Below are 14,524 nucleotides of genomic sequence, written 5' to 3'. Positions count from 1 at the left end.
CCAAAGTACTGCAAAGGGGAAATAAATTTTTTATTGTATTTTTTTGTTTACTTGTACACCTGAATGGGGATAGGTACCAACAAGTTATTTACAAATCATGTTCAATGCCACCAGCAGTGATAGGGTACAGTAGCGTCTAAATGATTCTGACAATCAACTTTCACAGCCGAGACACATGGTTTCCCTAGGAATTAATCAGAAACCATGTAACTGACAATCAAACACATCATCTACAAAAGACCAATATGCCTGTTAAAGCTGGATCATCCTTGTCTATGGACGGTATTAATTTACTTATTAGAAAACAATTGGTTCAAAAAAAGATGCATCTTTTGAACAGAATGTTTAAGAAAAATAGAAAAGACAGTTGGACATCTAGGTAATGCCAAACATTTACCTGATATTCGCCTCTGTTTCATTGGTGGGTCTTCGTCTTCGTCACTGGCATTACCTAATGTATAAACAAATTGTGCGACAAATTTATCATAAATATCTACAAATGCATGTGAGCAAAAAATGCCGTTCAATTTCATACATAAATAAATTCATTTTGATTGATTTTGACAATGGCCTCATTAATTTCAGCTTATGGTTTCCAGGGAGTCCCCAGAAATTTGGGTTTTTTTTAGTTTTAAGCTTAAAAAAAAATTTCAAATAAAAAGGATCTTTTAACGTCCTGGGGGGGCCCCTCACCAGAGCTAAACAGCTCATTGTAGCTATTTTTAGCTTATCAAGGTCGCTTTTCCCTTTACCTTGAAACCCAACATGATCCAATTTTTAACTTAAACAAGCTTTCAAATGGCATTTTCTGGGCTAAGTCCAAGGGCGCGTGACCCCGACTTTACATGACCCATATTTTTAAATGGGGGTTTAAATTTCTATCAACTAAAGCTTTTAACCAAATATTAAAAAATTTCCCAAACAATAGTGCCGACAGACTAGTGGGGCAACCCAAAATGGTCTGTTATGACTAAGCCAAGTTTCCCCTTTTGGGCCTTTACCCCTTTAACCCCAATGACCCATACGACTGGGGTCCAATCCAATATAGCTAAAGCTTCATACCTAATAAATTTTTAAAATTTTAAAGGGAAAAGTGTCCCCTTTTTAAACTGGTGGGCAAACCCAAATTTTCCTTTTTTTTGGGTAAGTTCAAGGACGTGGTGACCTTTAAACCCCCCCCTGACCCATAGCAACTAGGTTCCAGATACCCTCTTGCCGAAGCTTTATACCCAAAAAAATTAAATTCCATGCAATAAAGTAGTCGCTACAAATGGTGACAAGCCCAAAATGGGCCTTTTTGGGTAAGTCCAAAAATCGCTGTGCCTTGGGCCAGACATGGCCCAATTCCCACCCGGGTTGGGGAGATACTAACTAGCTGAAGCTTCATACCAAAGGGATCAATTAAATTCCATGTGGGTAATGAAGTCGCAAAACTGGTGAAAACTAAATTGTTGACAGAACGGGTGGACGACGGAAAAAAAAAAAAAGTGCCACTGCAAAGGCTTGGGGGAGCTAAAAAAAGCCCTTGAACCCATTAGGCTTTTCAAAATTGAAAAAAAAACTCGGTCCCCTAATATTCACAGGGGGGTTAGTAAATCAAAAAACAAGAGAAGTTTTTTAAAAAACAACTTTCCAAAGGAAGACACCCGCAGGGGAAAAGGTTTTTCCCGACCAAGCAAAATTTTAAAAATTTTTTGTTTTTTTTTTGTTGTGGTCTTTAAAAACCTGTACCGTTTAACAGCCATAGGGCTGTTTTTCTAAAAAATCCCCTTAAAGTTGTGGGCCCTACTTTTCCCTTCCCCGGGGACATTTAAAAAAAAATTTAAATTTATCAAAAAAACCCTTTCGTTGTTGTTTTTTTTCTAAAAGGGCCTAGAGTCACAACCAGTAAAATCACAAAGGGGCCCGCTCAATTTTTCCCCCCAAAAACAACGATTTAAATAACTGGGAAATTTAAAACCAATAAAGCCCTTTACCCAAGTAAATAAGTATGACCTTAAAATCTAGCAAACTTTTTAAAAAAAATTCTATGCTTTAAAAGTTAAAAAAACCAAACAAGAGGCCAAAAATGTCAAAAATTTTAAAGCCCGCCAGCAAAAATTTTTTCCCTTAGCAACCCCGTATCTGCAAAGGGAAATTTTTTAATTTTTTAGTTGGGTTTTCAAAAGTTTGTTTTTTTTTTTGAAATTATTATAAAATTTTTTTATTTTTCTAAGCCACAAAAAAAAAACCCTTAAACCCGGTTTAAAATAAACCCTTTAAAAAAACCCCAAAATTTTAAAATAAAATCAATGTTGTACCCCAGGGAAATGGTCTTGGTTTTTTTTTTCCCTACAGTCAATTATAAAAAAGTTACAATGTAAAATTAATTTTTAGTAACAACTAAGGGAAGTTAAAACTTTTAAAAAGAGAAAAAAAAAAAAAAAAAAAAAAAAAAAAAAAATTTCAAAACCACAAAAAAATCCTTAAACCCGGGAGAAATAGCTTAAAAAAAACACTTCAAATTGGGTGTAACAGATGTTTACTACAGAAAAAATGGTTTTCCCGATTTTTTTCCCCACCTTGTAATGAAAAAGTTACAATATAAACTATTTATAGTAACAGCAAAGGGGGAAGGGAATTTTAAAAAAAGGGGGCCAGTGGGATGGGATTCCTTTTCATGAGGTGTAAAAATTGGCCAATTTTTACAAAATCCCTCTATGCATGAAGTAAAATGTTCCTTTAAAAAGGGTCATTCTTTTTTCTGACCTTTGGCCTCAAAGTGTGACCTTTACCTTAGACCTAGGGAAACCCCCGGGTTTTTGACATGAAAAACTGTCCCCATGAGGGGGAACAAAAAATTTCCAAAATTGTATCAAAAAAACCCCAATGCATGAAAAAGAAATCCCGACAAAGTTTTCATTTTTTGTATCTTTGACCTCTAAATTGTTTACCCTTTGACCTTTGGGGAACCCTGGGACCTGGTTCTTGCCGAAAAAACACTCAAAAAAAAAAAGGGGGGCTCAAAAAAAAGGGGGGGTGGGGGGGGGAAAATTAGGGGGGGTGGGGGGGGGGGGGGGGGCCAATCCCAAAAAAAAAAAAAACAAAGGGCCTTTCCCAAATTCCCAATGAAAGGGGGGGGAAGGATTAAAATTCTTTTTTGGGGAACCAAAAGGGGGGGTTTTCATTTTACCCCCTTGGTAAAACCTTTTTGACCTTTTTTTAAGTGGGGGCGCTTTTTTACCTTAACCCTAAAGGGACCCCTTGGTTTTTTTGTCATGACCTCCCTCTTCATTATGGGGAACCAAAAAATGGGCCCAAACAAAAAAACCAAAATCCCCTTTAACAAAGAAAAAAAAGGGGATGCTCCGGGGGGGCCAAAATCATTCTTGAATTTTCATTCTTTGTATCAAATTTTGGGCCCCCAAATGGACCTTGAACCCTTTGACCTAGGGATCTGGTTTTCAAGCATGAAAAAAAAAAAACTAAATCCGGGCCCCATGAAAGGTGAACAATTGGGGGGCCCCAAATTTCATCAAAATTTTCCCCCCATCATGAAGGGAAAAAATTAAAACTGGACAAAAATCCCTTCTTTTTTAAAAATTTACCTTTTAAACCCCCCTAAGTTTGACCTTGAACCCCTTTGACCTAGGGACCTGGTTTTTTGCGCATGAAAACCCGTCTCATTTATGGTGAACAACTGTTTCCCAATTTTTTAAACAAAATCCCCCCCTCCAATTGCTGTAGAAGAAAATTCTCCCGGGCAAGGTCTGTGGACGCCGCCCCCCGCCCCACCAGGGGGGTTTTCCCATAATACTCCCGTTTTTCAAAAAGGGCGTATAAAATACCTCCATCATATCATGTTTTTTTTTCCCCCTTTAAATTTTTTCCCTTTCTTCCCGTCCCTTTTAAATCAATCGTGCTGAAAAACCCAAAACATTTTTGTCTTTGGGTATAAAAAGATTAGTTTTTTTATAAATTTTATATCCCCAAAAAGTAGTTCTGTACAGAGCATTATTCCTCTATGGTTCTTTATAAACTATACTGTGTTCGCCCATTTTTGCGGACCATCATTTTTCACTTTTTCTTCAAAGTGTAATGGTTTAGCATAGATTCTTCGACATTTTTCGGGCTATATCCGGTGAACGGTGTACAAGGGTAATTAAAGAATTAAAAAAACAAGAGCTGTCTCCATAGGAAGACCCAAACCCCCCATGGCAAAATTTGAAAAGAATAGTTATGGCCGAGTTAGAGTTTAGGCCTTTGACCTACGGACCTTGGGGCTTTTCGCGCGACAAAGTCTCTTACTGTGGTACACATTCATGCCCAATAATTTTTAAAACCATGCTGAATGACAAAAGATATTGGGCCGGACACGCCCATCAATGCCTATCTTTTAAATATGGGGGCCTTTAAAAGTCCCAAGTTGGGCCTTGACCTTTGACTACGGACCTGGGTCTTTCGGGGAACACTCGTCTTACGTGGGACACATTCATGCCAAGTTAAATTTTAAAATCCATCCATGGAAGAAAAGATATGGAAACCCGGGCAAAGAATGCACTACATAAAAATGACCTTTTTAAAGCTAAGTGGTTTACCTTGACCTTTGAGCAAAAGGACCTGGGGGCCCTTTCGCGTTTACACGTCTCTTTCTTGTTTAAATTTAAGCCAATTAAATTTTAAAATCCTCCATCGAAGACCCAAAAAAATTTTGGGCCTTCCCCCAAGCATTAAACATGAAAAAAGACCTTTAACCGTCAAAATGGGGACCTTTTACCTTTGAGCTCCCGACCTGGGGGGTTTTTCGCCCCGACACGTCCCTCCCTTTCAGGGTTCACCCTTCATGCCAAATTAAAAAGAAAAAACCCCCCTCGATGACAAGATTGGACCCCCGGACACGAAAATTGGGGGACTGACAGCCCGCCCGCCGGTTTTTAAAAACAAAATGCCCCCCCTCGGGGGAAAAAAAGTACATATTATAAGTAATAATTTAGCTAGGCAATGTACCCTTTTTTTTTACCTACAAAACCCCATGACTGTAAATTTGATTTTCCTAAACCCCGAAACCCGGTTTTTTTAAAGTAAATTTTCAATTACATCCAAAAGCAAACATTTAAAAAAATTTAAACACCTTTTGATAAATTTTAGAAGTTTTAAAATAGGGGGCCCCCCGTGGGGGAGTGGTTAACGTCGCTACTTGTAAAACCCCCTTGCCCCTCCCCCGCTAGTTGGGGTTTGATCCCACCAGGGCAATTAAAAAATTTTGTAGAAAGCCCCCAGCTGGCTTTCGGAAGGTCGGGGGGTTTTTACCTAGGGGCCCTTGGGAAAATTTGGGTTTTTCCTCCCCCCATCAAAGCTGGAAAGTCGCCAAAAACCAAATAATGTGTTTTGGGGCGACGTTAAACCCAAAATTTTAAAAAAAGAGCACCACCTTTCGGGGCGACGCTCATCTGATTTTTTTTTTTTGTAATAAAATATTGTCCTACCCATGTTTTTTTAAGTCTAAAAAGGGCCATCATTCTTGCAAAAAGCAGGGGTAGGATTATGTTTTTTTGAAGTTCATGTCCACTTTAAAGGTGAAAAACTGTTGCAAAAATTTTTAAACAATAGCTTTGATAGTTTATGAAAAAGTTGACTTTAAAAAAAATCCCAACCAAAAAATGTTTTCTAAGTCCCAAAAAGGGGGAAAAAAATTTGCAAAAAACGGATTGGGGTTTTTTGCTTGCTGTACAGGGGCACTTTGAAGGTCAACAAGTGTTGAAGTTTCAAAAACAAAAGCCTTTTTTATAGTTTAAGAGAAAAAGTTGACCTAAACAAAAAAACTTAACCAAGAAATTTTGATATTTTCTAAAGTCCCAAAAATTTCCCAAAAACTTTCAAAAAGCAGGATGGAGTTTTTGTTTCTTGCTGTACAAAGGGGCAACTTATATGGGAACAAGGTGTTGCAAGTTTTTTAAAACACTAGCTTTGAAGTTTTGATAAAAGCGACCTAAACCCTAAAAAATTAAAACCCAAAAAAACGATTTTCTAAGTCCCAAAAAGGGGGGTAAATCTTGCAAAAAGCAAGATGGAGTTAGTTTCTTGATGTAAAAAGGGGCTGCTTATGATGGTGAACAAGTTTTTTTCCCAAATTTCAAAACAATAGCCTTTTATAGTTTAGGAGAAAAGTTGACCTAAACTAAAACTTTAACCCCAAAAAATCTGATATTTTCTAAGGGACAAAAGGGGCCATAAATCTTTCAAAAAACAAGATGGGGGTTTGTTTCTTGGGTAAAAAAAAGGGGGGGCCAGCTTTTTTTATTGGGGAACAAGTATTTCCCAATTTTTAAAGCAATAGCCTTGACAGTTTTGGAGAAAAGCTTACCTAAACATAAAACTTTCCCCGGGAACGCCGACGCAGACGCCGACAACCGCTCAAGTGATGACAATAACTCATCATTTTTTTTCAAAAAATCAGATGAGCTAAAAAAAGAAAAAGTTTTAGTTGTCTCCAGAAATGAGATGTATTTACCTGTACCATTACTTTGATCTTTGACTATAGGTTTATGGAAGTTTGAAGTTTGCTCAACATCTGTAGCTACATCATCAGGGACGGTGGCAAAAGAACCTGTACAGATCAAGCAAAATTTGATACACAAAGCCCAAAGGCATTATCTGAGTTTGCTGTAAGCAATTTTTTTCAGTATCTTTCTGTCAATAATCAATGCAGTAGCTTTAATTAAACAGAAGAGTTTCTGCATTGTCATAATCAAATAAACCTACATAAAAATTTTAATCAAGGACTTATTGACAAGTTTTTGTAAAATGTATGACTCAAGGTCAGTGCCCTGGAGAGGCGAGGATACTACATCAGCCTCTAAACAGTGAAAATCAACAAAACCTTGGTTCCGATTAACACTAGTTTAAGTTAGTTTGTTTTCTAGCCATTATGCCGATTACAAGCTTAGAAGGTAGCACTTTCATGAATTACTGCAACTAAATTTATTACAAAATATGTATAGCAATGAAAAAATAACTAAGTTTGCTTACAGACATCAAAATTTTGTGTGCAGACAATTTTTTCTGCACAAAAATCAAAATATCATTTACATGCCTATGTTCAATGTACGCACTTGAAGAAGTTTAAGAAACAATTTATAAAATTTCACCTTGCTCTATAGTCTTCAAGATCTTCCCCATCACCTTCACTGCTTGGACCCCGCGAGGACATTGGTAGTTGTCCTCATTGATGTGTTGCTCATGACCCATATGCTCCAGGAAGATCTTCTGCTGTTGTGCTGGCATGTTGAGAGAAGCATAGATTGTAGACAGCCTGTGTCGCATTCCTGTAGCAGTAATTGGTATTTTCACCCCAGCTGCATCACAAACTTCACTCAGTGCATGCCACCCTGAGCAATGTGAAGTTCCCTTTGCAGTTGCAAACACAAAATTGTTGCTCTCAGGTATGTTATAGTTGGCCCTATCCTTCACAAGCAATCTAATACCAGGAACAATATCATTCGGGATCAAAACTGGTACAAACTTCTTCCCCTTTCCTAAAATGTAACAAAGTTTATATTGTCCCACCAGAAATTTCTCTGCCTCATCGCTGATTTTCTCTATCTGCTCCTCTGGAAGCCAAACATTCTTTTCAGCAGCATCCCATTCACTTAACAGCATGCGAGGGGACTCCTCACCTCGTCTAGCATTAAACAATGTTAACCTTGACACTACTAATGTTCTTAAATATTTGTAGTCCTTCAATTCATAATTGTTCACAATCTTTTCAATGTTATGTTGAATGTGATCTTGCAGTTTTCGCAGATCCATCTCACAGGGCAGATTTGCAGGTCTTCTTGATTTTTGTATTGACTGCTTGACACACGCTTGTCTAGCCTGTGGGAAAAGTTCACTAGATTTGTACTTGTACGCTTCCAGATACGCCTTGAGTTCTTTCTTTTTTTCATCCTGCATAGTTTCGGAGAAGTATCCCATTAGAGTTTTAATTGAGCGGAGAATAATTGCATCCAACAGTAATTTTAGTCCATGCTTCTCTGTCTTGTCAGATTTTGTGACCATTTTCTGGATTGCTTCAGCAAGGTCCTGCAAGTGTTCCCTCTTAAACATATCTTCAAATGTCTTTTCTTCCCCAGTAATTTCTTGAAATTTCAAAAAAAGTCTTGCAAGTTCTCTCATATCAGACATTACTACTTTTCTTACTTCATCAGCCTTTCCTTCTTCATGTTTCCTCATATTGAAATGCTTGTACCCTATAATCTGTATTTCTGTATTTTTACGTATGAGATCACCAGCCTGTCCATCTACAAATCTATTAAGAATATCTTGGAATTCCTTGTCACAATCCATTTTGGTTTTATTCACTTTCTGAAGTAAGATCGGTTTGATTGCAGTAGGGTGACTACTTTTGCATTTGTGTTTGTAAAAGTACTTATTTGAATAGTAACCTTTACACTCAGCACATGTTCTGAGTTTATCTTCAAAGACTGGCTTTCTTTCTCTCATTGCTGGATCCTTATTTTCAGAGATTAAATTCAAATTGTACTCTGATATTCCTTCCTTCCTCTTTTCATTAAAGAACTGATTCTGTATTTCTACCGGTATACCTTTCTTCAATATGTTCTCGACTTCTGGGATTTTTGCATGATTTCTTGTGATATGTCGCTTTAACTTCCCATTTTTTACTATTTCCTTGCAGTAGACACAAAAGCGGTCAGGTTTCTGAAAGAAATAATAAAAGAAATGATGATCAGAGCTAAACTCACTACACACATTTATATGTCAGTTGCAGTAGCTTACATATACAAAGGACCAAGCTAGCTCAGAATTTTAGGGAGAAGTAACCTCCCAAATAGCAAACAGGGAGATGCACACTGATAACCAAAACAGTAACCTATCTGCCGAAAATGATGCTTTTGTACCTTCTATAAAACTTATGAGCATGATTCAAGCTCTTTTAAGCTCTGTTCATTTTGAGTTCCGTGACCAGAAACAATACTATTTTTTTATTTGGCCTAATGTCACACAAGACCTGTCAGTCAGTGACACATGCCCCTGAAATGTGTGACTCATCATGTTAACCATTTTACCAAATAAGTGGCCCTATAATCATTAAGTTTGAGTATTTAGATGGACTTTGCATCTTTAAAATTGCAATATTCTGGCTCTCTACAAAAGAAGCTTATCTCGAAACTTTTCTGAATATACTGATAAATTGCTTAGTGAGTGGCACATCTTAAAGCTATGTTGAGCATTTTTTCTAAGCTATTAAAAAATAAAATTATTAAATGAACTAGAACTTTCACTAAAGGTGATTAATACCCCCACATGGGTGCTTGATACTGGAACTGGTAATGCTTAGAATCAATGGCATAAGGTAACACAAGAAACATGGACACATGTAACAGTGACCTTGACCTTGACCCCACCCGCCCCACTTTCAATCCCAAGTGTTGTCTTCACACAAGCCACCTAAACAGCAAGTTTCATCACATTATCTCATTCCTAACTTTAGTAATTGAGTGGAAACACTTTTTTCTATTTTTAGTAACAGTCACCTTGACATTGATCCTAACGGCCCTATTTTTCAATTACAAGCATCAACTTCACACAAGCTACCAATACAGCAAGTTTCATTACAATATCTCATTCCTAGCTAAAGTTATTGAGAAGAAACAGTTTTTCTATTGTTATTAACAGTAACCTTGACCTTGACCCCACTGGGCCCACTTTCAATCCCAAATGTCGTATTCACAGAAGCTACCTATACAGCAAGGTCCATCACAAAATCTCATTCCTAACTAAAGTTATTGAGCAGTAACGGTTTTTCTATTTTTAGTAACAGTGACCTTGACCCCACGGGCCTCACTTCCAATCCCTAGCGTCATCTGCATAGAAGCTACCTATACAGGAAGTTTCATCACAATATCTCATTCCTAACTAAAGTTATTGACCTTGACCTTGACCCCACCGGCCCCCAAAGTCGAACTTGACCTGTATCTTGTGATGTAGACCTGTGTACCAAAAATTATTTAAATCTGTGAAGCCTTTCATGAGTTATCGTCCGGAAACCATGAAACCAACAGACAGACAGACAGTCAGACAGACAGACAAGCTTACTCCTATATACCCCCCCAAACTTCGTTTGTGGGGCTATAATGAAGGCTTGGATGTGAAAAACACAAATACATGTAAGTTTAAAGTGACATCTTGAATTTTATCAGAGAGACCTAGGTTGTGTAAGACTACTTTTCTTTGCCAGACAAGCTGACATGTTGAAGTACTGACTGACCTATAGTCACCAATGAGTACTGTATACGATATTTACCTTTGATCCCTTTTTTCCTTTGTTGGGTATTGAAAGGGGTGCTTCACCACAGTTAGTATTGTCCTGGCATGGTATTTGAAGGGGTGCTTCACCACAGTCAGTATTGTCCTGGCATGGTATTTGAAGGGGTGCTTCACCACAGTCTGACTCAGACTTGTCCTGGCACACCGACTTCTGAAGTAATCTGAAAACAAATCATCAAAAAAATTTCTAAAATTGTTCCTTTGTTTCAATTTCTTTTCACATATTTTTACATATAATTTCAAGTCTTCAAAAGTTTTAAAAGGCATTTTCCATGTAAAACAAGGACACTGGTCACATCCTGCGTTTGAGTAAGGGTAAAAATATGTGTATAAAAGTTTTATTTCAATGGTGGGCTTAAAATGCAAACAAAAATGTAAAACAGTGCCCTCGACTTTTCTCAGTGTCCTATGAGAGTATAATCCAATGCTTGATACTAAGGTCTGATGCTTGATTGTGAAATTCAAAGCTGGATAGTAAAATCATATGCTAATTGTTTGAATGTATGCCTGAAATACACTCCAGTTAGACAAATAAGAAATCAACATTAACCGCATAAGCAATGAAAATAGTTTTTTCATTATATATTATATAGTGTACCTTAAGGATTTTCCTTTCGGTAGATAGCGTTTTCGGTAGATATAACTTAAAGCGTTTTATGATGTAAGACTTTAAAAAGGTCAAAATTTCAGAATTATATTTGATTAAAGCTTCAGCACTCTATTATTAATGTATTTGAAGACAAAATCTGTTCTTAAATTGCATCAGTTGGTAAAAAGAGGACATACAGTAGTTAGTTTTTCTAAGAGCACGCTCAATAGGTAACCTTTTGATTTCTAATTATTATCGAATCGTTTTCTTAATACCAACTTTAAACTTTGATTTGCAAAACCAATGTAATAAAGATATTTGGTGGTGTTAAAGATCAACAAAATTCCAACAATTATGACTTTGAGAGCTCTGAACATTTCATTTCGGTAGATAGTATTTTTAGCGGGACAAACATGTTAAGCGGAATATTTTAAAAATTAAATTCAAGTAAGATCTATAAACGCTGTCAAGCTATAGTCCAATTCCTTTTAAAACTACATTGGGTTCAAAAATATCAGTAACTTAACCGGTTTTCTCAGAAAGTCAGCTCCGAAATATGTACAAGTCAATCTGGACAGCCAAAATTTACTGATTTTTCCCTCATTGAGGCATAAAAATACGTATTTTTCTCAGTATTACCATTTCTATGGGGTAAAATGAAATGTAGGAGATAGAATATGAAAATTGATTATTGTATGGTAGAAAACCTTTTCAAAATGCAACGGGATAAAAATGAGACCATCAGGACCAAAGTATAAAAACGATTAACGTTTTCTGTAGAATCACTGGTTGATGATAAATGAATATGTGAAAGTATAAATGAATATCTTAGTGCTGAAGTAGTGTTTGATTGAAAAAAAATTTAACCTTATAATACATTGATTTATAGGATAGAAGTATGGAAGGGGGCTTAACTCTCAAAATACTTGTTTTAGGGTTATGGGCCTTGCTATTATGGTACAGATGTTGATGATCAATGATCATGTGAAAGTACAAGTGAATATCGTTAATAGTTTTAAGTAGTGGTTGATTAAAAAAAACTTAAACCTTACAATGCATTATATAGGCAATTTTCTAAGTATAAAAGGGCCCATAACTCCCAAAAAAGTGGTTTGAGGGTAATGGGCCTTGCTAGTATGGCAGAGAGGTTAATGATAAATAACTATGTGAAAGTATTGTTGGAAACCTTTGATAGAATTGAAGGTATGCTTGTTTTAAAAACTACAACCTTGACAACCCCGACGCCAACAAAAGAGACCATATAAGCTTTCATTTTCTTCGAAAAGTCTTGCAAGAAAACTATTCATTTAAAGGTTCATCAAGAGGCACATACTTACTGGAGGCCAAATATGCCTCAATTCAGCTCAAAATATAAAGTGTTAATCAACACATTACAGTCCCTCATATGGTATGTGATATCATATGTGGGACATAAAATATGTCATGATAATATTTAATGATTAGAACAATTGAATATATTCTAAGCACATTCTAGAGCATTTAACTTGTAGGTCAACTTTAGGCCAATGTTTATTAAGCTGTACTTGATAGCAAAGTTTCAATATTTTTAACTTGCAATCACAAACAATCCCACTGACTTCTGTTTATCCTGTTTTGCCTGTTCCTCAGCCTTCATCTGCTCCTGTAACTGTTGTGTACAACTTTCTAGCTCCAGCGCTTTCTTGTCCAAGTTCTGCTTCCTCTTGCCCTCATATGTTACTGGAATTAACTCTACTCATGATGAATCCAGCATATTACAGGTTTTGCCACCAGCAAAGGTCAGCCGGCACATAAAATGCCTTCTGACAAGGATCTTTACTGATGGCTATTCAAAAGGTGAAGGTTCACAAATGCATAATATATTGGCCAAACACATCCCATTCTTTATCTTTTCACCAAATTCTTGTGTAAAAAAAGGAAGACTGTTGACGTATGTGCTGATGGTAATTTTTTGAAGTCAAAGTGCCCAAAACATAAAATATTGAACAAACCACAGCAATTTGGAAAAAATATATGGGTCATAAAGCCAATTATGTGATGTCTACATACCAAATTTCCAATAAAAATAATAGCTAACGTTTAAATTCAAACTTTTAAATGTGGATTCCTATTTAGACCAATTTTGGGTGTTTGTGAATTTTCTCCTTTAGATCATACTGTATGAATAGCCAACAATAAAGAGCCTGGTCACACAGCATGTTATGTGCTGGCTGGCCTGGCTATTTGCTGGTGGCCTACGCCTTAAAATCAGCATGACAAGAGTTAAGATGGCAAAAAATAATTTTTTGAGGGATTTTAAGAATATTTTGGCATCATGGCAATAATAAAAACTTTAACTTAAAGCTCTTATCCACTGGGTGGAATCGTGGCTACAACGTGGAGCGTTTCATGTCCACAGGTTGGTAATGATTTATGACAATTGTAAAGCAAATACGTTGATTTTCAATACAATAATATGTATAGTAAATCGACATGAATCTGAAACTATCGACATAAAACTGTCACGGTTTAGGTTTCATGTTGATTTCCAATACGTATCATTGTACTGAAAAACAGCGTATTTCCTTTCCAATCGCCATGAATCCTTACCCAACCTATCGACATGAAATGCTCCATGCTGTAACCTCGATTCCACCCAGTGTTATCTCTCATTTATGAAAATATTATCATGATTTGATAAAGGTGTTATACATAGTAATGTAATAAGAATATTTACAAAGTTAACACAGGAAATGTTTGAATTAAACTACAGATATTCAAACTAAGGTAATAAATTTCTCAAGATAGTGCCCATTTTTGTACTGGTGGCAAAGCCCTTTTGAAGGTGCACAATGATAAGACCTACCAGGTGAGACATTGACAGGCTCCCCATTAGACACAGGTCGAGGCTGCATACCCATAGATCCTACCAGGTCTCCAAATCTGTTCTGATTCGGTACTGTAACATAATTGAGGTGATTATACATTTTACCTAATATTTAAAATCTTTTTAGCTGCATTTGATACCTGTGTATGCTTTTCTTGACCAGTACCTTTACCAGACAGGTCAAAGAATGAGAAAATTTGTACCAATAATACTTTGGGTGTAGTAAATTGAGGAGGTTAGATAAGCTGATCAACAACAGTCGTCAGATGTACGGGAAGGGAATGTATTATTGTTGCTCTCGCTACTTTTAAATGTAAACAAATGAAGTTTTCAATCTTTCAATCTTTTATGTATATAATATTAAACTGAAACAGAAAAAATGTTTTATGAAAAAGGCTTTTATTTTCATCTCATGATATGAAAAGGGAACGTCACTTGTGAAATATTTTATTTTCATACCAAATGATGAAAATAAAAACCACATTCATGAAAATAACTTGTATATCATCTATATATGATATGACATGATCATGATCATGAATCATTTTGAGTTAAATACACTTACTGCATGCACCAAATGATTACAATTGAAAAATCAAATATTTCAAATATGACAAATGTTTCGGTTCATTTAACCCATTATTACAATAATTTTCGCAGATAGGTAAATACAGTTTCATCGGATAAAAGATATAAAGCATAACGCTGTGCATTCTCTACGTGTGTGCAGATAATCTAAGATG

The 14,524-nt window shown here is 36.3% G+C and overlaps 1 protein-coding gene across 1 annotated transcript; it reads right to left on the bottom strand.

Annotated features, from left to right (window-relative positions):
- Window positions 1-275: 275 nt before the first annotated feature.
- LOC123549558 (uncharacterized) lies at window positions 276-14,056 on the bottom strand. Its single transcript, XM_053521019.1, has 6 exons — window positions 13,761-14,056; window positions 12,514-12,634; window positions 10,304-10,487; window positions 7,128-8,697; window positions 6,491-6,586; window positions 276-451 (listed from the first exon to the last, which is right to left on the bottom strand). Exons 1-6 carry the CDS (start codon window positions 13,879-13,881, stop codon window positions 291-293), a joined length of 2,253 nt encoding a protein of 750 aa, XP_053376994.1. The 5' UTR covers window positions 13,882-14,056; the 3' UTR covers window positions 276-290.
- Between the last annotated feature and the right edge of the window lie 468 nt (window positions 14,057-14,524).

The sequence above is a fragment of the Mercenaria mercenaria genome, chromosome 13, assembly GCF_021730395.1.
Source record: "Mercenaria mercenaria strain notata chromosome 13, MADL_Memer_1, whole genome shotgun sequence".
In the NCBI taxonomy this organism is placed as follows: Eukaryota; Metazoa; Mollusca; class Bivalvia; order Venerida; family Veneridae; genus Mercenaria; species Mercenaria mercenaria.
The sequence above is the reverse complement of the archived record's forward strand: the minus strand, read 5'-3'. Positions and strand labels throughout refer to the sequence as shown.

Excerpts from the sequence above, each read along its gene's own strand:
- LOC123549558 (XM_053521019.1), bottom strand. The coding sequence starts at position 13,881 with ATGTATAATCACCTCAATTATGTTACAGTACCGAATCAGAACAGATTT. Across the intron at positions 12,635-13,760 it reads GCCTGTCAATGTCTCACCTG|TAACATATGAGGGCAAGAGG; the intron begins GTAGGTCTTATC and ends AGTTAATTCCAG. Across the intron at positions 6,587-7,127 it reads CTTGAAGACTATAGAGCAAG|GTTCTTTTGCCACCGTCCCT; the intron begins GTGAAATTTTAT and ends TGATCTGTACAG.